The sequence below is a fragment of the Macaca mulatta genome, chromosome 18 (genome assembly GCF_049350105.2).
Source record: "Macaca mulatta isolate MMU2019108-1 chromosome 18, T2T-MMU8v2.0, whole genome shotgun sequence".
Taxonomy (NCBI): Eukaryota; Metazoa; Chordata; class Mammalia; order Primates; family Cercopithecidae; genus Macaca; species Macaca mulatta.
Window position 1 is genome coordinate 3,726,437 of NC_133423.1, and position 26,160 is coordinate 3,752,596.

General features: G+C 46.0%; 1 protein-coding gene across 2 annotated transcripts in view; it reads left to right on the plus strand.

Moving 5' to 3' along the window:
- The window catches only part of MBP (myelin basic protein), a 154,022-nt gene that overhangs the window by 45,060 nt on the left and 82,802 nt on the right, over window positions 1–26,160 (plus strand). For both annotated transcript variants that reach the window (XM_015122215.3, XM_015122218.3), the window contains exon 3: window positions 18,097–18,184. In XM_015122215.3, coding sequence (XP_014977701.1) covers window positions 18,097–18,184 — 88 coding nt within the window. The remainder of the gene's footprint in view (window positions 1–18,096; window positions 18,185–26,160) is intronic.

Sequence of the window (26,160 nt, forward strand, 5' to 3'; positions counted from 1 at the left end):
CTACCAGGATCAATAACAAGGGTGGTGGCAGTTGGAGGTTGGACAGGCAGTTGCTGGACAAGAGTCCTCACAGAAGTATCTGTGTGTTTCCGGAGTGGGGGGTCTTGTGATGGTCTTTTTGCAGGGTTGTGGTTTTTGCAGTCTTTTGTAGCATCTCTTGTCATCAGGCATTTATTTGTGCATGAAAATCCTCCCTTCATGGCTTTCCCTGGCTCTATTTTTCAGCGTTTTAACCCAACTGACTCCATTTTGAGTCTGACAAGCTTCACAGTACTCATTATTTAAACATTGCCATCTTAATTGTACTATAAAATGATCTCACAAAGAGTGTGGCTTTAAACCGAAAGGGCCATTTACGAATCTAAGTAATGCTGTCTGTGGGAAAATGGCTTCCTGTGTTCCCTCCAACATGTGGTTCCAAATGCCCTTTCAATAATGCTGCAATGTTTCCTTTCTAACTACCCATAAACTGAGCATTTATGGTTTTTTTAAAAAAAAAAAAAAAACAGCTTTATTGAGGTGTAATTCAAATGACATACAATTCACCCACTTAAAGGGTACGATGCAATCTTGTTTACTAGATTCCTAGATATGTGCAACTATCCCAGGAGTCAGTTTTACAACATTGACTTCACCTCAAAAAGAAACCTGTACCTTTTAGCAACCCCTCCCATCCCTCCCACAGCCCTCAGCAGTCACTGGCTCACTTCTTGTCTCTAGGGTTCACCCTTCCAGATATTTCATCTGAATGGAATCATTTCCATGATCCTTTGTGTTCAGATTCTTTCATGTAACACGATGTTTTCAGGGTTCATCCGTGTTATGGCATACATCAGTGCTTTCTTCTTTTTTATCTATTACATTAAAATATAACTAAGTAATATTCCATTGTATGGATATACCACATTTTGTTAACCCATTCATCTGTAGGTGATGTTTGTGTTTATACTTTTTTGGCTATCATGAGTAACACTGCTATAAACAAAAACTCAAGTGCAACTTTTTATGTGGACATATGTTCATATTTCTCCTGTGTGGTTTCTTTAAAAACAAATCCTGAATTCTCATATACTCATGTTATCGAAAGTGCTTCCTGTGTTTTCCTCTGATACTATCAAAATTTGTCAAACCTTTGTCAAAAGAAAAGGTCAAAGACAAGGGTCCTGGACATCGTTGTAATTTTCCTCTGGGTCCTCAGCATTCATTAGGGAGTATTTACTGAGGCTTTACTCATAAACTCATTCAAATAATCACTCTAGGTGGGGTGCAATGGTTCGTGCCTGTAATCCCAGCACACTGGGAGGCCAAGGCAGGCAGATCACTTGAGGTCAGGAGTTCAAGACCAGCCTGGCCAACATGGCAAAACCCCATTTTTACTAAAAATATGAAAAAAAATCTTAGCAGGGCATGGTGGTCCCAGCTACTCAGGGGGCTGAGGCATGAGAATCATTCAAACCCAGGAGGTGGAGGTTGCAGTGAGCTAAGATCGTGTCACTTCACTCTAGCCTGGGTGACAGAACGAGACTGTGTCTCTGTAAAAAAATATATATATATTCTATCCAGAAGCAGAATAGCCAGACTAGCAATTAGTTAAAGAGAATAGTTAGTCTCCTTAAATGTTAATTCCCCACATTTCAAAACCAGTCTGGATCCTGGCACTGAACCACGTGGCATCCCCCAGACCACCTGGTCCAGCCACTACAGGGAGGATTCCTCATCCGTCTGAACCACGTGGCGTCCCCCAGACCACCTGGTCCAGCCGCTGGAGGGAGGAAGGATTCTTCATCCTTCATGGTTCTTCCCTGAGCCACGTGTCCAGTCAGCATTTCACTGGGTGCTGGCTATTGGGTGCGCACTGGTGTGTACACGTCCACGCTTTTAGTACATTCACAGGATTGTGCAACCATCACCACAATCTAATTTTAATACTTTTTTGTCAACCCTGAAAGAAATTCCATACCTACGAGCGGTCACTGCCCACCCCCACCCGACCTCATTCTGTTCCCCAACCCGAAATAACAACTAATGTCCTCTCAGTGTCTATAATGTGCCTGTTCTGGACATTTCATCTTACATGAAAAGGCGGGTTTTTGTGAGTGGTGTCTGTCCCGTAGCATAACGTTTTCAAGGCTCATCCATGGTGTAGCACGTACCAGTCCTTCATTCTTTTTTATTGCTGAATAATATCCCACTGTAGGACTATCCCATATTTTATTTATTCATTGACTAGTTGATGGACATTTGGGTAGTTTCTACCTTGTGGCTATTATAAAATATGCTGCTATGAAAATCCCTGTATAAACTTTGTGTGGACGTCTGTTTTTATTTCTCTTGGGCGTATCCTCAGGAGTGGAGTTGTGGGTCATGTGGCAACTTTATGTTTCACTTTTTGAGGAACTGCCAAACTTCCTTCCACAGAGGCCACTTACATTCCCACTAGCAATGTACACGAATTCCAACCGCACCACATCCTCACCAGCAGCTGCCATTAGTCTTTTTGATTCTAGCCATACTATAGCTGGTATCTAATGGTGTTTTGACTTGCATTTCCTTACTGGGTAATCATGTTGAGCACCTTTTTCTGTGTTAATTGGTCATTTGTATATCTTTTTTAAAGAAATGTCTATTCAAAATTTTTCCCCGTCTTTCGAACTTGGGTTTTTGTCTTTTTGTTGTTGAGTTGTAGGAATTCTTTACATATTCTGGATACGTGATCTTTGTCAGAGATATGATTTGCAAATATTTTCACCACTTCTCTGGGTTGTCTGCCCCTTTCTTGATGGTGTCAAAGGTTCTCCCTGTTAATAGTCTCCTGGATCTGTGGTCTCTTCCACTGTTCATGCTTCTGTGTCATCTCTAAGAGCGGCTGCCCAGGAGGCACTTGTTTTAAGGACTGAGATAACGTCCCACCTCCAGTCAGTTTCTACTCCTGTGTGTTGTCCCTACTTTCAAATTATTGTTTTAAAAGTCGACTTTTAAGACTATACTCTCAGGGATCATTTCTACAGTTTGTTAAAAGTAGAGTTTTGATAAAAAGTGTCTTGGCTGGGTGCAGTGGCTCACGCCTATAGTCCCAGCACTTTGGGAGACCGAAGCGGTTGGATCACTTGAGGTCAGGAGTTCGAGACCAGCCTGGCCAACATGGTGAAACCCCGTCTCTACTGAAAATACAAAAATTAGCCAGGCACGGTGGCGGGTGCCTGTAATCCCAGCTACTCGGGAGGCTGAGGCAGGAGAATTGCTTGAACCCAGGAGGCAGAGGTTGCAGTGAACTGACATCGCACCACTGCACTCCAGCCTGGGCGACAGAGTGAGACTTCATCACACGCACAAAAAATAAATAATAAATAAAATAGAAAATATGTGTTTATGAAAAGTGTGATGCCACCAAGTATACTAGGAAATGGATTGGCAGCTTTCCCTTTCTCTCTAGTACTCCTGTGTCTAGACCAAGGGCTCTTAATGAGGTATGATTTGCCCCTAAGGGACATCTGCCAATGCCTGCAGATGGTCTGGTTGTCAACGCAGGGGATGCTACCAGCATCTAGTAGGTGGAGGCCAAACACCCTGCCACGCAGGGCAGTCTCTGCTCCACAACAAAGAATGATCCACCCCAGATGCCAGCAGGGCCCTGGGCGAGGAGCCCGGTGTGGCTGGAACAGCCTGGGGGCTGCCCTCAAGCCTTACTGTCCCCGTCCTGTTCTGATTCTGCAGAGAAAGGGGATGCCTTTGAGATGAGCCTATTTGTACAGTTCTTATTTTCATTTTCCTTCATATTCTGTCCTCTGATCCTGAAAGCTTTCCGTGTTTTGCTAGCATCTTTTATTACTTATGGAAATCCAGTCTAGAGCAAGAATAAAACTATGATCTTTTTTTAAAGAAACAAATAAAAAATGCTGACCAATAAGTTTGCAAAGTTATAAGAACTATTTTTATGACAGCACACACACAGTTTATTCCTGGACTGATACCTCAGTTCTTAAAGGGTTTCAAATATAGCTTATCACCAGATTTAGGTTTAAAAAACATGCATTTTTTCCCATCCATATAAAATACTAGTAGACTTGATTCTCACTGTGCACTCTAGCTGGTGAAGAACTGTTCAGTCCTGGAGGGAGCTGCAGTACCGGATGCTGTCAGGTGCTTCTCCTCCCCTATTTTGAGATTTAATTGAAGAACAGTGACATATGAATTTAAACGAAATTGTATATACAACCAACCCACACAGAATCTGAATTTATTCTGAGTGTGCAAGGAATATTTGCTTCTTAAAAAGAGAGCTAGAGAAAGTGAGAGAGAGAATTTACCTTTGAGAGATAAAGAAATCAAGGAAGTTTTTAATATTCCTAAATGTAGGAATAGGAATAATATTTATTATTTATAGAATAGGAATAATATTGAAGAACTGAAATATCAGCAAGCGAATAAATTGTGTATGTGCTATTATAATATTTATTATTCTTATTCCTACTTACCTTTGAAGATATACAGATCGCCAATTAACACATGAAAATATGCTCAACCGGCCGGGCGCGGTGGCTCAAGCCTGTAATCCCAGCACTTTGGGGGGCCGAGACGGGCGGATCACGAGGTCGGGAGATCGAGACCATCCTGGCTAACACGGTGAAACCCCGTCTCTACTAAAAAAATACAAAAAACTAGCCGGGCGAGGTGGCGGGCGCCTGTAGTCCCAGCTACTCGGGAGGCTGAGGCAGGAGAATGGCGTGAACCCGGGAGGCGGAGCTTGCAGTGAGCTGAGATCCGGCCACTGCACTCCAGCCTGGGCGACAGAGCGAGACTCTGTCTCAAAAAAAAAAAAAAAAAAAAAAAAGAAAAGAAAATATGCTCAACCTCATTGTCCAGTAAGGAAATGCAAAGTGAGAGAGAGAATTTGCCTTTGAGAGATTCCACAATTCTCCCTAAACATTGTCTGTCCCGGTGAGAAACTGACTAGTTCCATTTATCTCCAAACCTACATGTTTGAGCTTTTCCCTAAGCCCTGCTTCCCCACATGGCCATGGGTGGCACTGCCTGGTGCCCACCCACCAGGTGCCACTGCCTGCCTGGGCACTGCCATCTGCCCATCAGGGTGAGATATCAGCGTCCCTCCAAGCTCAGTGTACTGGGTGGCTGCTCTTGGGTGATGTCGTCCTCTCAGAGAAATAGTCCTAGGCCCGCTACCCCTGGTCCGGAAGACGCTTTTCCAACCACTCTGAGCACGTTGGAACCATCTCCTTCTTTTTGCCGACTCTGCAGCCGTGAGGCTGGGGACTCCCAGGCTTGGTCGTTTGTTGGGGCTGGGGATGATGTGTCCTGCTGTGGGACACTTCTGCTTTCAAGTCTCCTCTCCCGCTGGCCTCAGTGATGGCTGAGCTGCTGACTCATCCCCGGGCTCATGGAGCCGCAGTCTAGGGAGGGCACTGGGCAGGGGTGCCTAGGGCACAGCCAGGCTCCTGGAGTCCCAGTGCTGAGCCCACCTGGGGCTCCCAGCTTCACAGGGTCACAGGCAGGGACCAGCACAGGATTGGAGCATCCTCATTAGCTGGACCCCACCCGACCCCAGGGGCAGCCCCTGCCACCCAAGACAGGAGAGAGGAACGGAGCCCCAGCACAGGGCACGGGACGGAACCCACCTGTCAGGTTCGGGCCCCCACTCTGCGGATCTGCTGTCCAACTCTGGAGTTGCTCTTCAGCCCTCAGCTCAAGTCCTCATGTGACAGCTTCCAGAGAAATGAGTTCTCCAGGCTCCAGCCACATCCTCATGGGAAGACGGCTTCGAATTTCCTGATTCTGGCTGAATGCAGAGATAGTGAAAGCTGTAAACAACTTTATGGGATCTTCTGCTGGAGTCGGAGCTGACGAGCCCTTTGTGACATGAACCTTCTTTCTACTCCTTTCTCCAGAAGTGGTCACATGAGGACCTACGGGAAGGGCTGAAGAGCAGCTTCCAAATATTAAAAACTTCCTTCATTCCTGGGAAGTGACTGATCAGACGGCAAGAAACCTGGGAGGGCGGGTGGTGGAATGACAGGGAGAGAAGAGGGGCGGTTGAAAGTGGAGGTAAGAAGGGAGACAAAAAGCAGCTTTCATCCCCTGGTAAGATGCTGTTTGCCATGTGGCTGTGTTGCTTTATGACCTGGAAAGCGACTCACACAGCATGAGTGCGTCTCCTGAACATGCAAGATGTCAAGACACATCACAAGGGCAGATGAGAGGGCTTGAGGGCTGGTTTGGGATTAGCCATGAAAATGCATTTTCCACTGTTAGAGCGGATAACTGTCCTTCAGCTTCTGGGGCTGGGAGATAAGGAGGCCCATGGCAGCACGTGGGTCTGCAGAGAGCCCTCCCCGGACAGGCCGGGCCTGGCGGGTACAGCTCTCGGTGAGGATGGCCCGGGGATAATCCCTCCACATGGATGGTTCCATTACCTGTCTCTTGACCTCAGTTTAGAAATTGGCACATGTAAGACCTCCACTCTCCCTGAATTAAAATAACATTCCTCCCACAGTGATCCTGGTTAAGTCTAGATTCTATAATATGCCTTATTTTCCAAAGAAAATTGTTAGTTTTGTGACATGTTCCTCTGGGACTATCCTAATGAGTAGTTCCAAATCCTGCCTGTGCTGAGAGTCACTTGCGAGAGTGTAGACCAGAGAGCAAAAATCTCGTGAGTGCAGGACAAGCTCTGCAGGCCCTTCTGAGGCCGCTGTCCTGGGCCAGCCCTGCATCGAGGAATCATGGACTGAAATCCCTCAGCAAAACCCAATCCAAGCAGGGACCTGCCCCACCACAGAGCTATGCTGTGTCTTTTCTTTAACAGGTGTTTAGAGTTATTCACCTTGTCATTTACCCAGATACTTCTGCGAAATGGTTTAGAATGCGGTGAGGGCCTGGGATTCACCTAATGTAGGTGCCAGCCATGGGCTCTAGTTTGCAGGGAAAGTATTTTCAGAAGAAGGATCAAAAAGGAACTGTTTTATTTATTTATTTAGTTAGTTAGTTAGTTAGCAACGGAGTCTCACTCTTGTCGCCCAGGCTGGAGTCCAGCCTGGAGTGCTCATGGCAACCTCCGCCTCCCGGGTCCAAGCAATTCTCCTGCCTCAGCCTCCTGAGTAGCCGGGATTACAGGTGCCCACCACCACACCCAGCTAATTTTTGTGTATTTTTAGTAGTGACGGGGTTTCACCCTGTTGGCCAGGCTGGTCTTGAACTCCTGACTTCAGGTGATCCTCCCGCCTCAGCCTCCCAAAGTGCTGGGATTATAGGTATGAGCCACCACACCCGGCCTATTTTATTTTAATTTTATACCAAACACACGGCACTGAATCTGTGCCAGGCACTCTATAAATATTAACTCTCTTCATCTTCGTGGTAACAATAAGAGGTACTATTATTCTCCCTCTTGTACAAACGAGGAAACGGAGGCACAGAGACACGAAGCCACTTGCCCTTGATCGCACAGCTGGTAAGGGTGGAGGTGGGATTGGTGCCTCGCACCTGGCTCCAGAATGCTCTCAGCCCTGGGCGCTGTAGTCTGGGAGCTTGAGCTTCTGGTGGTTTTCATGCCTACTCGCTGGAATCAGGTGCGTGTTTAACCTCATACTCAAAAATTTGTGTGAGTGGCCCTTTTCTCAAGAATCATTAAACACGTGTTTAACTTGAGTGGTCACCAATATATTTAATAATAACTGCTCTGCGGAAGGTCAGGAAGGGTGGAAGGACGTGAGACAGCCGCAGGCACAGTTGTTCCAGCTTTGCATTGCTACGGAACAAATGACTCCAAACCTCAGCACTGAAGCCGCTGCAGCTTCATTAGCTCTCCAGATTTTGTGAGCCGGTATTCAGGCAGCACATAGCAGCGATGGTACCGCCTCGATTCTCTCAGAGGGCAGCTGAGGCCTCTGCATGGCCCAAGCCCTCTCTAGGTACAGCTGGGCCAGGGGGAGCTGCTGGGAAACTGCCTCACCAGGCTCCCCTCTCCATGTGGCCTCAGGGCCTCCCCCGGCGGACTCCCCTGAGGGGCAATCAAACAGCCCACCTGTTGACTCAAGAGGTCCTCGTTAAGGTCAGGCCAAGTGCCAGCACAGTGCCAAACCCACCCTGCTGTGTTAGCGGGACCACCAGGACCAGTCCAATTCCAGGAAAGGGAAACGGACTCGCCTCTCCATGGGACAAGTGTCCAAACCCGGGCAGCCCTCTTTCATGCATCACACTGAGGGGCACGCAGTCGATTCTGAATTAAAGGCTGCCAGTTGAATAGCATAAACCGTCACCGCCATTCCATAACTCACACTCACAGTGCTCTTTGATTTATTCAAATCAAAGTTTGAAAGCTTGCGAAGGTTCATGATAAATTTAATTGAATCCCTCCGTGTGCATTAAGGTATGATATTCAGATGAGCATTTTATGCTCATTGCCTTCGGAGGCCAACAGTCTCCTGACACCAGCAAGGGTCTAATAGTAATGTCCACCACACAATTTGCAGTCAATAGTATAATGCCTAATTTCATTTCCACTCTTAGCCTAATCTCTTCCCTCGGATTTTCATATTGTTCTGTATGGAAAGTCCCCGTTAGTGCGGTATGCACGGTTTCATGGGTGACTGGCTCCTGTGCGTTTAAAACCACCTGTTCTGAGGATGTTAAACAGAGCTCTTCCATGTGGGCATTCAAGACAAGTTCACGCCGGTCTTCAAAGCAGTGGAAACCAGTTTGTCTCTAAGCAAAACATCATCGTGTTTTGGCAGTCGTCTTCTCTCTGCTCTAGTCAAAGAGGGGCTTGCGTAGCAAAATCAGGTGGCTGCACCCTCAACCCCATCCTCTCCCCAACCCTGGGGGCTGCAGCGCCACTCCACCCTCAGCCCGCTGCTCCTGGATGGGACAGAGGACCCACCTTCTCACTGCTGTACGGATGTGTCAGGCATTCTCTAGGCCAGCAGTGTGTGTGATGGACGTTTTGATGGATGGCTAAATGTATGACACGATTCGTTATCCTTTTAAGAGGAGTAGGAGTGTTTTCTCTTATCAATTCCATTTTAATGTTAGCGATAACAAAAACATAGTTTAATGGTTCGTGCAAAAATTCACTCCTTTTGCTCAAAGGTAATTAATAAATCCACCCTGTTTGATGCAGAAACCACATCTCCAGAAGGTGACTCCATCCCTGGGAGAAGCTTCCAGACAAAAAAGGCAAGAGAGTAGATACTACAGTGATTCCACCTGCTGTGAGAGAAGCCCTTTCTCCTCCATTCTGGATCTGGGAGAGGAGGGCTTAAGATCTCACAAGCTCTATCAGATAGTCTTTTAGATATTTAGAGGTTAGTTTTTCCTGCAGTATCCTCTTTAAATACCCACAGTTTTTTTTTTTTTAATCCAAGGTAGTATTGCCTAGAACATGTGGATAATCTAAACACAATCTAGTAAACTGATTACAGGTAAATTAAAACTTTTGTCTGTAATTTTCTATTTAGTTGCTGTGATCTTTACATGAATGTTTCTTACTGGCTGTTCATTTGCACTGCATATTAGACATAGACCACCTAGGCAGGCACTGCTAATGATACTCCAACGTACGCAATTATAAGGGCGTTCTGCACTGAACTGAGGTTGAGGAATGCAGGCTGTGTCTGGAAATCGATTTTCCGTGAAATCATGGACTTTGGTTCCACCCCAGCTGTGCCTGGGTTCCCTTTCCTTCCCGCAGTGGCCCCTGCTTGTTTTCCTTTGACCCCACCACTCTCACCATGTTCCCTGAGCGTCTCCTCCTCCCAGGCCTGGATGGGGGCCAGTTCTCCTTGTAGCTTGCTGCCAAAGCCTTATGGCCTTTCCCTATCACAGGCTTATAGTCCTGTTGACCAAAGAAAAAGAATCCTACAAAAGTGTGATACATATGGCTCAACCCTGCAGTCTCTGACTCCCTTGCAGAAGTCAGCTTGGAAACTATCCATATTTCCCTTGAGACCCGGGCTCACTGAACCCATCGTCTTCTGACCCCACGGTCAGCACAAGTCTCATGGACCTTTCCAGAAGCAGCTAAGCCTAAAAGTGGGAGAAACAGAAAAATCAGTGCCCCTACGTGGCACTGTCTACCTCCAAGGACCCCCAGACTGGGGGGCTGCAAAATCCTCAGACCTCTGTTCAGATCAGAAGCAACCCTTTCTGTGCATTTGCCCAAGGTTTTGGTCTCATCTCTGAGCTAAGGACCCTGTGAGTGTGCACAAGTCAGCGTCACTGCTCCTGGCCTTGGTGGTGAGATGAGTGGTTGGGCTGGTCTCTAAAGTCTTTCTCATTGTGAAAGTCTGTCTCATTTCATTTCTGATAAGTACATCGAAAGTAACAGATATCATGGTGATCTTTTAGCTTGAGAATAAAATGTGTGAAGTTGGGTTTGACTGTGAACTGGCGGAAGGCAAGAGAATGCACCCATCGAGCTGGCTGAAGGGCAGTTGTTAGTTTTCAGCAGGGTCTGCATGTCCTGCAAGCCAGGCAGGATCCACCCTTATTCTGGACTATTTTTTCCCAGGATGTTTACATAATGAACAGGCTGGGAAGATAGACAGTGTGTCTATCTGCAGCAAATAACAGGTCTTGGGAGATATAGTGTCTCCCTCTGGAGCAGGGCACTGGCATAGCTACTGACGATTCTAAAGAATTCAGGTTTTCTATATGAGGGTTCCTTTCCTGCCACTCAACCCACTGCATGCAGACAGCTACCTGGGCCCATTCACATGGCTCCTATGTGAACTGGGTATTAGGGAACCCATGCCAAAGTGGTGAAATGTCGCTACTGCTGTGAAGAATAACTCGCCCCTTGTCTCTGACCCAGGAACCTCATTCCTTCATGAGCATCCACAAAACTTAGCTTTCGAGTAGATAAAATCTCAGATGTACCACTGTTCTTAACATAAACCTAGCATTGACTTTCCTTGTAAAACTAGATAATGCTGAAATTCCTTTTATAATCTAGTCTTTTTATATATACACATATGAAATACTTATAAAAATGTAAAGAGAGCAAAAATATATAAGATGAAAAATAAGCCGGTTTACCTCTACCTGATACCTTTGACTTTCTGGGATTGGAAATGAAATTTGCTGAACAGATTCTGGATCCTGAAAAAGTATTTGGAAGTATTCTTTCTCAACTCAAGTTTCATTAGAACTCCTAGAAATATCTGATGTGGATTAATTGGAGAGGAATCTAAGACAGGGCAATGGCAGTGGGCGAAGATTCCGAAAGAACACGTTGCTGCCAGTGAAGAGGGTTGACCACTGCTGACAATGGCTGAACAGGCCAGGCGTCCTAAAAGCAGTGAGCTTTCCTCCAGAGAAATGTGCACATTTGCAGTACTCATAATGATGCCGCAAGATGGGGACCATTATCTTCATGGGGAAATTGAGGTGGAGGGAGCTTGACTCGCTTAAGATCTCACTTTGAGTAGCTGCGCTGCAGGCAGCACCACATCCCCCTGTTGCACAATCACCTGTTTCTGCTGCCACACCAGGAGTCCCGGGCCAGAGCCCCTGAGAGGTGGCTATGATGGTTCTGGGAAAGAAATAAGGGCTTCTTCTGATAACAGTGTCAAGCTAAGAGGCTACTGGTCTGCATTTTCAATAGTTTTGTGTGCTTCTGCAAAAAAGCAGTTTCCACTTACTGAATGCTCTTCCCAGTGACCACACAGAAAAGTAGGATTATAACGTTCATTTCAAAGCTGAGCAGACAGAGGTACAGAAAACTTAATTATTTTCCCTGTTACCCAGGCAGTCAGCTTCTGAGAGCCTGAGGTCTTGGCTGTCATGCAAGTAATGATTTTGATACTACCCACATGTGTTGTAGACCCTGATGCCCCCGAACTATTTTCTGCAAAGATCTGGGTGGATTAGATCTGTCTACGGCAGGGAATATGGCAGAAGGTAAAGAAAACTTAAAGAAATATCTGCCTTTTAGTAGCATCCCCTCCAAAATGACCTCAGACTCAAAATATGTGTGGTGCTGTGAGAAACAACAGGCCATATTCAGATTTGTGCATAGAAATATGATGAGAATTATGAGGCAGGAGGTGAGGGGAGGTGGGTGTGTACGCCGGCAGGATCCTGAGCCTTTAAAGGCCAAGCAGCTGGCATATAGGTGCCGCATATGACTGTGTCGCCTGTGACGTCATAGGAAGTTTCAGTTGGGTTTGTTTCGTTTGTTTGTTTTGTTTTTTAAATAAGGTCAGTCGAGTATAAGATTCAGAAGGAACGTGTTGCTTTAAGGAAGGGGGAAGACAGTTGCAACTTCTCTTGTTAAACATCCTAGGAATTTTAGAAATATGAATCACTGTGTAATTTTTCTTCTGGGAAATCTCAGAAAAAATAAACGCGGTGCATTTCCTACATTGACACTCTCCAGGGTGGCTGACAGGGCTTGGCTCACTATGTTTAATTGGACAGTTGCCGTCTGACATTCTGGGCTTGCTTTTCTAGCTTTAATTTTGAAGCACCTGATTTGGCTTACTACCTTATTTTCTTTGTATGCTCAACTCCTGGGCAGGGTTTGGTGCAAGCATGGGTGGCAACGAGTGGGTGAGTGGCAAGGTACTGAGGACACAGAACCAGATAAGACTTTTATCTGCTTCTAGGCCAGTGATTCTCCACTCAAGGCTTCGAGTGTCCAAGGAGAGAATATAGTCATGGGTTCTTAGTTTCTGTTTCTGGTTGGGTCAGTAAAGCCCCTTCCTCATCCCTCTGTTCTGGTTATCACTAGAGACAGAAACTAACATGGCTTCAGGTTGCTAAAAGCCTAAAACAAAACAAAACAGAATAGCAACAACAAGATAAGATGGGCTGGACAAGCTTAGGACATCTCGGGAAATGCAGTATTTTTTAAGGGAATGAAAAATTCTCAAAATCAATTCTTGGCTGTGTTGAATAAAGCAGCCTGTGGTGGACCATGACTCTGAGTCTAACATACAACTGGTTTTGCAGGTGAGAGTCACTTTGTAACATGTTTCAACACCTTCCTCTCCTGATAAGCAGTTTCTAGTCTGAATCAGGACTTTGAGAATACGCTGTATAATGTTTGTAGCAGTATCAAGCAAGTGTTTTCCTCTCTCTCAGCCTTTTTTGTGGTGATTAGAAACTTACCCTCTGGGCCATTCCTCCTGAAATTGCCACCTCCAGACCATCAATCTTTTAAAAATGTAAGGCTAATTATAAGCGTATTTTCACCTACAACGTGTGTGTGTGTGCATGTGTGTGCCATGTGTGCACATATGTGAGTAGCTGTAGCAAGTAGGAGATCTCTCAGACTTGGCTGGATGCTGTGGCTACCCAGAAAAAAGCAGCTGAGTGCGGTCCTCAAAACCAACCAGGATTCCACCCCTCGACGTCCTGGCTGTGACTGCTTTGGGAAGTTTGACTCCATGCTATCCTTTGCTTCTCCACCTGGTTCTGATGAAGAAAACTGAATTGCGCTTCTGGGTGGCAGGAGAGGGTGGACCTCTGAGTTCCCAGGGCCCCTCCGGTCACCTGCTCCAGAGCCCCGTGCCGGGCCACGCTGACCCCAGGGAAAACTCGTCACTTAAGGGTTAGAGGTCAAGGCTGGGTAGAGGTTTTTTGTTTTTATGTTTTTACACACAGAGAAAATGAGACTAATTACTGGCGTATAATAGATTAGGAGACTATCATTTCCTTTGTTCCAAAAAAAGATACACTTTTTTCTCTGTCTTTCACCATGCGTGTTAACGTCCCGAGCTGTTCGTGCTCCTTACAATGTAGGGGAATGTGTTCGCTTCCTGGGGTTTCTGCAGCAAATTCCCACACACCTTCTAAAATTGTTATGGATAAGAAATAGATTCTTACACAGGTCAGCGCCCACATATTTAGGCTGATGAAAAAGAAAATTGCTACAAATAGTATGAAGCAGCCATCCTTGCTTGAAATGCATGTAGACACCTGCAGTCACAGGTTCCATTTGGACCCAGACTTGAACTCTTTTGGGCAATGACGCAGGGGGGCCTGAGCCGCCAGGACCCATCCCCTCTTGTAAGTCTGAGCCCCGTCTGTAGGAAGCTCTTGTTTTATCATCACGAAAATCACATCACTTTTGACCCATCATCTCCATTATTCATTCTGCTAGAAGACATTTTGCTTACAGGAAATGTGTTCATCGTAGGGGAATATTTTATATTTTTGGAATAGCAATATCGGGTGTCAAAAACAAGCCTTATATTTGAGTAGAAATTAGTCATGAAATTTCCCAGGCCAGTGTGTACTTTCTGCACACGTGCTGTGTCCCTGTATGATCTAGAGATGTTGAACTATCAGAGAGTTGAGTTGAGAAGGTGGAGAAAACGGCAGCTTTGGAGTCCTGTCTGCCATCACTATTCAGGGTCTACCTGTGGCCACTTTGGTGTGAGGGATAAATACAGTGGACGCACCATCGCGGTGGGACCGACGTGGGCACAGGCTGGCGCACAGGACACAAACTTCCTCTTCACGCTTTTGCTGCCCACAGCCTCAAAACCAGCCTGGGAAGTGGATACAGAGAAGTGGCTGCTGCTAGGTTACCCCCTCCACGCACTTAAAGCAAAGTGATGTGATGTAAATACCAGCTTTCACTCCGCATCTGAAATGCCTCATTTCTAATATGCGGCACTGTTCTACTCTCCAGTGAGAAGGGCTGCCCACGCCAACGGGAAGACGCTACTGGTCCTCGCCGTGTCCCGCTCGGAGAGACATTAAACATGAAGAAAATGCATCTATGATGTGTAACGACGGTAGCTGAATCGTACTTAATTAATTAGTTCTTAAATAACACTTATTATTTTGTAATTAGTGAAGAATATGATCTGCTACTAGCATAGAAGCTAGATGTAAAAAAAAATATGACATGAATTCATAGCTGAGGAAGGACTATCGGGAAATTATTTATTTTCCAGGTTTTACTGTCTTCTAAAATTGACTGGATAGATATGAAAAGTGTACATAGTCAGCTGTCTTTGACTCCCTCTGCTGAAAGAGAGACAATCCATTTTAACTATGTTTAAAAAGCTCTCGCCGGGTGCCAGGCACTGTGCTAGGCGTGAGGGATAGGAAGGTGTGTAAGGCATGGTTCTTGTTCTCAAAGAGTTCACCGCGTCACAGGGAGGTGAATAAAACAGTGGGCTGTTCTGAGTTTCTGTAATAGAGACACATGAAAATCCGCAGAAGGTCCCAGGCTGCTGGGAGCCTGGAAGCCATGGGGGTGAGGTCAGAGGCCCCGAGGTGAGGCCCCCAAGGCTCAGCTCTGTGGTGGTGGCTGCTGCTGTTTGTCCTGTAGAGGCTGAGAGTGTTTATTTCAGTCCCGGGAAAGTTTCTGTCCCACTACATCTCTAGCAATGCCAGAAATCAGTTTTTGTTCTACTTGGTTGTGTTAAAAAGAAATCTCATTTTTGTTTTGCTCTGTATTTCTTTGATTACTAGTGAGTTTGAACATTATCTGCATTTCATTGCTTATTAGTAACTGTCTCGTGGGACTCTGGGACTCGCCATCTGGAAAGCAGCAGCTTGGTTTCTACACCAGCCAACCAGCAACAGAAGCCTGGCAGGTGCACACAAAGTTACAACAAACGTAAACACCTTAATTGGCTGTCTAGAGTCATTCTAGAATTGTCATTCTAGAGTCATTCTAGAATTGTCATTCTAGAATTGTCATTCTAGAATCGGGCAACACCTCTTTCTACAAAACAGAATGAGTGCTCCGATGAGCCGAGCAGAGGAGGTTGGTTTATCAACAGAGACTGAAGAAAGCAGACACAGAAAACAAAATGCAGGCGGATGTGTGGGTGGTTCCAAGATGACTTCCCTATAAAGGTTAAAGCAGACGGGACTTCCTCATCATCTGGGCTAAACCTGGCCTGCTTGGAAATGGGGCTGTTGCCTCTCCTGATTTCTCAGAGGGTCAAATAAAGATCTTCATTTGGGCTTGGTACCACACTTCACACTGGGAACGTCTGCTGGACCCAGTGCAGGAGCGCAGTCCAAACCAGTGTCCTCTTACCAATTTGATTTCACAACGTGAAGGCAAATTCTTCCCTCCTCAATTTCGTGAGTCCAATAACCCATGTGTTTTTTATCTGTTAATCACACCAGAGAGCACTGCATTGTGGAAACAGTGCCGTGGACATTGGTTGGTGGGGATGTCGCCCACCCATCCCCTCCTGTCTGCCCAGGGATGGGAATGGATACACACACACACACACACGCGCGCACACACACTCTCTCACACACACACACACACACACACACATGCACACACACATGCGCACGCGCACACACGCACACACACGCACACACACATGCGCACGCACACACTCACGCACACACACGCGCACACACATGCGCACGCACACACACGCACACACACACAGACACACACACTCTCACACACACACAGACACACACATTCTCTCACACGCACACACACACACACACACACACACACACACACACGGGACGGACGGTTTCCAGAGAGGGCTTTTAGTGACCAGGAGGCGGAGTATGGGGCCCTGGCTGGTGTGAGCTCAGAGGGCTGGACTTCTCTCCAGGAACAAACAGCCTGCAGTACATAAGTGAGTCACACTAGGTCTGAATCAGACTTCAGGGTGGGCTTAATGGCTGTGCCTGCCCCTCTCTCCAGAAAGAAAAGAATGTAAAATTGAGACTCTGCACATCTTATGGTCCTGGGTTAAAAGCTCCTAGGAAATGAGAGATTGGGTGGAAAATTGGTACAAAGTTAAGTGCAGAGACCAGGGTGGGGCGCTGCAGGGAGCGGCACCCGAGAGAAGCAACCTCCCGGTGCTGCTGGTGGGTGGCACCAGGACCAGTGCGGCTGCCCACAGCACTGACGCCCGCTCAGTGAAAGGCTCCAGTGTGACTCATTCCTCCTCCAGAAATGCTCCTTGCCCGTGTGCATTCTGAGAAGTGAACAGGAATTAGTGCAACACGGTTAGGATTGAAAAACACAAATGTGAAAAAGCTGGATGGTGGTCGTGGAGCCTGGCGAGGTGTGAACAGTAACTGAAATGCCCGTGGGCTGTGCAGGCAGCTCGGTGCCTGCTGTCATGACGTCACCTCCAGGATCCCTCTTTCCCTGGCAAAAGCAGGAAGGAGCGTATCATCCACAGTGTGATGCCATTTACGTGAAGACAGAAAGGAGGGAAAAGAATACACGTGTCATTGTCTGAATGTGCCCAGATGATTGTGCAAAGTCTGGGAGAAGCTGGGAATGCCGGCTGCCTCCCAGAGGAGGAGGGGGCATCCAGGAGACCCCGGGGTTTCAGCGCGCAGCCGCTGTGCACTTTCTAGAGCTTTTGAATCATTCAGTGTGCAAGTGTGACATTTCAAAATAGTCAAGTAAAATTGATTACAAAAATATCAAGAAGCTGAACCATATCTTCTCTCCGCACTGGTGATCGAACTATGTACTGAAAATTTTAAACTCAAGAAACAAGCTCACACTGCCATTCGGGCCCCAAACAACAGGCAAAGGGAGGCCCAGGGAAGAAACTCTGAAGCTGAAGATTCCCAAAGCAGTGGCCGGGGGCCTGGCCCCCGCCCCCCACAGCAGGCTGCTTCCTCCCCCAGAATACAAAGGTGCCTCCGAACATCAGCTTCGTTTTCTGTCCCTAAAAGGGCTCATTCTTCCATCAAAGTGGTGCTGACTGGTTCCAGTTAGCCAAAGGTGTCACTGGAGAAGTAAGGCTTGGTGTCAGTTCTGCTGCACAGTGTCACTTAGAATCTAAAGCAGTAACTATGCGGGCTCACCCTTGGCGTGTAGCTAATTTATTTTACCTAGGCTGATATTTCCAATTTTTTTGTATAAAGCTAAACCAACTGGGTCCAGAAAGTGCTTAGGTGCTTAGGCAGAGAAAACAAGCCAGAATTCAGAATTCAGAATTCAGAATCCTGCACAGAAAACCCTCCTGTGAACCAAGGCTCTATATTCTATCTTGAAAACAGGCGTGAAACTGGTTATCTGATAAAAAATTTATAAAGAGACAAATGCATTACAATTGCTTTGTTGATAAAACAGTTTATCTTAAGAAAAGTGTTTGTTGTGTTTTCTTTTTCCAGAATGGCGAAACTAACAGGGGAGAATCTGAAAAAAAGACAAACCTGGGTGAACTTTCACGGACAACCTCAGAGGACAGCGAAGTGTTTGGTAGGTGACGCAGACGTCGGCAACATGGCGCCACATGGTGATGGCGTGCACCTGCACGCTTACTCGGGGAAGCCTTTGATGTTTTAATTGCATGGGTGATCTGTGGATCTGTTCTCATTGCTAAAAACATAGAGGCTGGGTTCATTGCTTCATGTCTGTCATCCCACACTTCGTGGGGTCTATGCTAGAGGATCACTTGAGCCCAGGAGCTCAAGACCAGCCTGGGCAACATGTGAGACCTTGTCTCTACAAAAAATAAATAAATTAGCCAGGTGTGGTGGCATGCACCTGTGGCCCCAGACACTTGGGAGGCTGAGTTGAGAGGATCACTTGGTCCCAGGAGGGCGAGGCTGCAGTGAGCTATGATTGCACCACTGCACTCCAGCCTGGGCGACAGAGCAAGACCCTGTCTGAAAAAAATTAAAATGTCAACTGCGTAGATATGTGGCAGATAGAGCCCCTTCCTCCCCTCTCACAATCCTTTCCCATCTCAGTTTTGTTTTTGCTTGTATGCCTTGTTGCATACATAGACATTCAGCATTTCCCAGGCTTTGCCTCACTATATGGTGTTTCTCTGATCATCTATTTGTCCAACCCTGTGTGAGCATCAGGAAGCCTAGCAGTGCTCGTAAAAAATAACTAATGAGGAAATGAAATTGCACCAAAGCCTGGATGCTGTGGTGTTTATCTTAACCACAAAGAGTGACTCAGAAGGCATTGGGAAATAACTGTTGTCTGCAGAATTTTACTTTTCTGTATTGCCTTATTGAATATAAATTGCCTTTACATATTTTTATGGTTTGAATGTGTCCCCCAAATTTCGTGTGTTGGAAGTTTAACCCCTAAATTTCTATGTTAATTGGAATTGAGGCCTTTGGAATGTAACTAGGAGCAGAGACCTAGTCATCAGGGCACTGGGGTGGGGCCCCTGATGAGACCAGTGGCTTTGTAGGGAGAGGAAGAGAGGCCTGAGCCAGCTCTCGCTCTGTATCACCATGCGATGCCACCCACTGTGTCATGGCACACTCACCAGAGGCTGAGCAGATGCCAGTGCCATGCCCTGGGACTTCCTAGCCTCAAGAACTGTAAGGAATAAATTTATTTTATCAATTATCCAGTCTCAGGTATTCAGTTATAGCAACAGCAAATGAACTAGGACGGAATCTTAGCATTCATCTTTGTTTCTGCTTCCCCTCTGAGTAAATGACCATGTTCTCATTTGAGGTTTACATTAATGCGGTTGGATCCACTTTTCTCATCATGACACTGAGGCTCAGTGACTTGCCCAAGACCACAGGGCTATGCGGGTCCTCAAAGCAGGTGTGTTCTGCTGTGCGCAGCTCTTTGATTTTCTCCATGTATTCCTAAAGCAAAGAGAAAGAGGGATGGAATGAACTGTGCGCAGATCCTGAGAACTCACTGTAGGTCGAAGGAAGAAGGACGGATTCTGTGGCTACTAAAATCCTCATCCCTTTCCCCGAGATCAGCCCACCCTGTAGGTCACAGACGACACTCAAGGCAAACAGGCTTCTGGGCCACATTCTCTTTATGGAAAGGCCTTTCTCTATACTTCACCTGTTAGTCAAGATAATTTATGCCGTTTTTTTTGTTGTTGTTCCTGATTAACTTGTTCTTTTTCAAAAGTCCTTTCTTTTCTATAATGCCATCCTTCTTGAGCGAGCATATATAACATAGATTTAGTGTGGCCCACTGTTTCGATATCTTAAGTGTCCATGAAAATCAGCATAACCCAAAGGCCCAGAGACTGAAAGCAATGAGGACTCCTTCACTAGAAATGAGACAGGCAAGTGCAAAAGGGACTCAGTGCTCTGCTGACTTCTGCAGATTTTCTTACGATCTTTATAGGAATTTTCTCGGAGGCCTGAGCATAACTCACTGCCTTCAAGTAGTGGGGTTTCCATCCTTAGTGGCAGGGGAAGAAGAGGAAGGAGTTGAAGGCAGCCGCGTCCGTGACTAGGAGCAGCAGCACGCACTCTGGAGCACACTGAGGGTTTCCTAGAATAGACACGCTGTGAGTTTGAATGGGATGTCTTGATGATTTTAAGAATAAATCTGCCTATAAAACTGTAGAATAAAAATTCATTTAGATGATCTCTTATTCATACATTTCAGCTACATATATAAAGACATAATAGAAAAGCACAAAGACAAATGTCCAATTTTAGGTTTTACACGTAAATAAATGTGAGTTCTAGAATTATTTTTGGTTAAGCCTACTGATTTTTTTAAGTAAACATCATCTTTATCATTATTCCCCTAGCTAATTGCTTTTAAGATTATTAGTGACAATGGGAGTGGTTCTGTTACCATCAAATACATACACACACACACACACACACACACACACACACACACACATATAGGTATATATACAGCATGGATACAATATAACGTAAAAAGGTCTTCTATACTCAGCCCTTTCCTTACACTATGAAGATGATATAATTCCTGAAGCCCTTCCAAACGCAGCCCTCCTTAACCTTTTCAGAGAGATACTGAGTTTGGACAGTTATTATCTAGGATTGAATGTGAAAAATACTGGTAGTGATGGAACTGCAGAATATTTCCACCATTTCACAAACTTGGGTTGTGTTTTGATAGGAAGAGCCATGCTTCTGCCTGTTGTGTTTACTGAGATGTTCCCAGGTCCTTGGACACTGGAGCAAGGCTCACATATCTGCTGAATGAACTTCGTTCCCACATTCCAAGCCTTCCTGCCTGTGAGTGTGACCAGGAAGCAGTTCCCCAAGAGTCACCTTCAGGCCTCTGCAGCTGACGCCTGATTCAGGTTGAGTCAGAAGGAAGGGGGAAGTGGGAGGAGCTTGTGGTCTGAGGCGTCCTGATTTCATCCCACCCCGGGGAGGCTGGCCCAGGAGGCCTCTGCACTCGCTGTTTAACAATCCCAAGTGATGCCGACCTGGAAGGGCCTATTGAGCTGTGAGGCTTTTGCTATTGACCTTAATAATTTCCTGACTCTTTCCTGCAGCACGCAGAACTCTACTCTAAAGGCGCAGAGTACTGAAGGAAAAGCAACTAAAATGATCTTGGCTATTAGTCTTGACTGTATAACCTTGGAGGCATATATGCAATTTCTTTTTAAATTGTAATGTACAAAGTGACTCTAAAGGAGAGCAGCAGTTCCCTCCCACTTTAGGAAAAGGTCTTTCCTTGACGGGAGAGTAAATCCCATAAGTACAATAGGAACCATTCTTGATGTCCCGTGAGCACTAGGCATCCGTGATCGTGCGATGGTCATCTCTAGGTTCTTGGCAGCCGTTTCATCCACGCATCAGAAGAATGAGCGAGGAATGTGAGACAAGGGCAGAAAGCCATCATCCTTAGCCAACCACCTCTGCAGGACACTCATACCTAAGATCTCTGTGGCGTCAAAAGGCAATAGTGTTGTATTTCAGCTGAGAAGAGAGTCCCCGAGTGAACACTGATTGATGCATTGAAGAGAAAAGTTTGTGCCAGGCGCTGACTCTGGCACAGATGCCATCACTATGGTTCACCCATTGAGTGCTCAAAACCGCAAACAGACAACTAAACCAGCACAGCCTTCCTCCTCGTCTCTGTGAAGGCCAGAGCCAGTCATTTCCTTAGCAATCCACTTTGAAATTTTATTTGCCCTTCATCTCCTGGCAAAAATCCCACCAAAGGATTGTTTTCAATCTAAGTAAATAACTCGTGAGAGCACACTTGCAAATATCTTCTGTGATTTTCTTTTTTTTTTTGTGACAGCTTTGTGGTTATGCTTAAGACTGTTTTGCCTAGTTACAAAAGGAGGAAGAAAACACTTCAAGACACGACAACCTAGAGAACTGGGTGTTGTCTGAGCTTTGGGGAAGCAGGTCATTTTGCGGTAGACCAGTCGCTGCTAAGTGTTTTCTGACCCACACCCCCACGGGCAGTGCACACACTGTCCTCCTCCGTAGAAACCAGGCAGGAATCAGTCTCCACCTCTCCTCCCACTGGAGGGAGGAGTGGGAGCTAAACTAATGGTCGGGCTAAACTAAAGGCAGGCAATTCAGTTGAGGTGAGTGAAGTCTTAGGTCTTCCTACATTATACTAAGGAAGGAGAGGAGTGGCCAAAAGAGGGCACTACTGCCCCGGCGACTGACTGTGGTTCCTCTCGGCCAGGACAGGCATCTCAAAGGCAGGCCTGGAAGGATGTGGACTCCGTGTCACGCGTAAGCTAGTTCACTCCACATGTGCCACTGATGAAGGATGTCCTGCCATGAAAACATCACCATCCTGCATCTGTGTTTGCTGTGTCCATTTCACGGGGCCAAGTCCTGAGTGTACAGCATGTAAGGGCAAAACCCCGTGAAGAGTCATGAGGAAAACATTCACGACTTCATTGCTCAGACCGTGGAGATAGAAATAGCTGTGTTTAATGTTTATTTAAAAAGTATTCATCCCAGAAACATTGAAGTACATATATTGGTGTGTGCATGTTTTCACTCTTCTTTATTTTATAAAGCTTGAGTTAGCTGACACTAGGAAAAAAGACCAGGAAACTGTAAAATGTAAATAAAATTGAGAGATGAAGTGAAGGAAGACCATAAACACATCAACCACGTGACAACGGCCGCAGGGAGCCCCACGTTTTTTTCTGAGCTGCCCAGCTGCCCAAGTGGAAGGGGACCCCAGCCAGCCTGAAATCTCTCATTTTACACAGCAGGTGGCAGAGTCTTACCGCCTTTTAGCTGTGTTCATTTTGCCAATGAACTCCTCTTTTTGTGTCTTGGTTTCCCCATACGTAAGTAGGAGTAATCATAAAATGACCTGTGAGTGAGAAACAAGTTGACACACGTGCATGTGTGGGACTCCCCCATCTCCTCGCAGTACTCAGTGAACATGGGCTCGTATTTTCAGAGAGAAGACTGCAGACATTTTTTGAAGGATTCAGAGCTTTGTTTAACAAATACTAAGAACTTTTCCTGCTTAAATTTTTATCACAGATAAAGAGTCACATGGTAGTCAGCGACCTCAACATATTTTTATAGCACATGTGGAGATTAGTTTTGTATAGTTATTGATTGTAATAGAATTCAGTAAGAGCCAGTGGTGCAACATCAGTCTTCAGCATTGAAAGCCAGGATCCTATGGTCCCTGTGTCTAGCCATCAGAGGACCTGCTATGATCCACAGACAGAATTACAAGAACTTGGGGTCCCTTCCCAGAGCCAGGACTTTGATAGGCATTTCACAGCACAGAGTTCCAGGTCCCAGGCTCTGAGAAAGGCCCAGGAGGAGTTCTGAGTGACTGGTTGCTGAGGCACTGTGTGCCTCTGTTCCATTGAGGGTCAGCGGCAGCCTCAAGAGAAGACAGACCACATGGGAAACAAGCGGGTGTGACCATTGGCTCTGCCATCAACTCTCAATGCAACTGGGGGTGCAACTTCATCTCTCTGTGCCTCCGTTTCCTCGTCCAGAAAACAGGGTTTCCTATTGACCCTCAAGAATTGTTGCAAGTGCGCACTGAGAGAACAATTTGGCCCGGTGTGGTAGCTCATGCCTGTAATCCCAGCAGTTTGCGAGGCTGAGGCAGGTGGATCACCTGAGGCCAGGAGTTCGAGACCAGCCTGACCAACATGGGGAAACCGCATCTCTACTAAAAAATACAAAATTAACTGGCTGTGGTAGCACACACCTGTAATCCCAGGTACTTGGGAGCCTGAGGAGGAGAATTGCTTGAACCCAGGAGGCAGAGGTTGCAGTGAGCTGAGATTGCACCACTGCACTCCAGCCTGGGCAACAAGAGCAAAACTCTGCCTCAAATAAAAAAGAGACAGAGAGAGAGAGAGAACAGTTACACTACATTACAGGATGCTTTAACGTCTCTACTGCTTGAAGCCACGTTCAGACAACGAATAATGAGTGCTGCCATTCATTAGTAGTTCTCATGTGCCAGTGAGGACCTGGATCACATCTGCCATAAACATTCATTCATCATTGGCACCAGGATGTCCTGCCTATGTGATTTCACCATTCATTTATTCAATCATTTTTGAGCACCTCCAATGTGCCGTGCCATATACTGGAGGTGGAAGAGAGAGGGCAGAGGTTAGAGAAAACAAAATAGAGAAATGGCGGGGCCAGCCCTAGGGAGTTCATACCGTTTGGGGGGTGGTTTAATATAGAAAGACATGAAAGGAGGGCATTTTTTTCTTCCATTGTTTTCTAGTGCTGGCCGTGTCATAATGCTATAAGGTAGAGTAAAAAGCTATGTCCTAAGTGAATGAAAAATACTTAAAATGAGATACACAGAAGTTCAGGAGAAGCCACAGTGGAGATAAACTGGAGCATTTTGAAAGACTGAGGTGGTGACAGGGAGCGGGCAATGATTGGAGGGATGTGACCTGGACAGAGGAATCATACAAAGATTTTCATGTTTTGGTAGAACATCTGTCTTTCCAATGAAGATAGATTTTAAAACATCCAAGAGTAGGCTTAGAAGTTATTTAGATGAGGTTGGAAAAAAGTTTCTATGCTCTAAAAGTTGGAAGGTGTCCAGATACTATTCGGATCGACCCAGATATCACTGCCAACAAAAGAATCACCAGGTTCATGAATTTGGAAAGGAGAATTTACTTCTTAGGGGGGCTGCAGCCTGCAAGGTGGCCATCCTGACAGGCTGGGAAGCAAAGCCTCCACCAGAGACAAGAGCAGGCACTTGGAGGGAGGGAAAGATGAGACAGGAGTTATGCTGAATGGGTTGGCCAAGTTTACATATTCAATGGCTCATAGGAGAATCCTATGAATATTTATGGAGGAGTCCTAATGAATGTGTACTGAGTGAACATGTATGTTACATACAAGCTGTGTTCACTTTAACATTTCAAGGCACTCCATTAGGCCCTGTACATCAAGGGGTGGAACGGGGGCACAAAGGCACTCAATGTGCAGCCTCTGTAAACCCACCAGAGCAGGCGGTGGTCAGTGGTGTCTTAGCAGAAGAAAGTTACTGAAATCAGCCTCTTGTACATCAGAGCTGTAGTTACAGCTTGTGGAACAGGGGGATCTAGCATCATCTCATTGTCACAGCTGCAATTGTTTTCATATTACTTACCTCAGGGCCAGTGCTTGTTTAGGTGAGAGAGGAAAGGAAGCACCCTGTGATGGTTCCATCCTGCATGGCATGGCCTCAGGGTGGTTTATAATTTGCTATCTTTTTTTTTTTTTTGAGACAGAGTCTCACTCTGTCACCCAGGCCAGAGTGCAGTGGCACCATCTTGGCTCACTGCAACCTCTGCCTCCCGGGTTCAAGCAATTCTCCGCTGAGACTACAGGCATGCACCACCACGCCGGGTTAATTTTTGTATTTTTTAGTAGAGATGGGATTTCACCATATTGCCTGGGCTGCTCTCAAACTCCTGACCTCGTGATCCACCTGCCTCGGCCTCCCAAGTGCTGGATTACAGGCATGAGCCACCATGCCCAGCCCATAATTTGCTATCTTATTGCCACAAAGAGTTCATTCCATCTTGCCTGGAGGGGTAGGACCTTTACTTTACATCACCTTTCTAAGAGGCTGTTCCTGTCATATCTAACCACGAAGCCCACCTGTCTCCCATGCCACACTTCTTTATCCCACTGCCTTATTTCGTGTCCTTCACAATGGCCTTTTTTTATTGCATTTACACACTTAGTGTCTTTTTTCTTCCACAAATGCAAGCTTCTTGAAGGCGGAGCATCTCGTATCTGTGCTGGCACTTATTTTTATTTTAATTGACTACCAAGTGGCAGCACTTAGCACTGAAGTAGACACAACAAACAAACGGCTTCTCGAGACCCATGTCTGCTTTCTGCATTTTGGTGTATTTTTACTTGTAATAATATTCACCTGATTTTTAAGCAAAAATATATTTATCATCTTATACATGTTAAATTTGATTTATTAAAGTTAATTTTAATTTTTAATTTTAATAATGTAATTCAGGTTAATTAGGA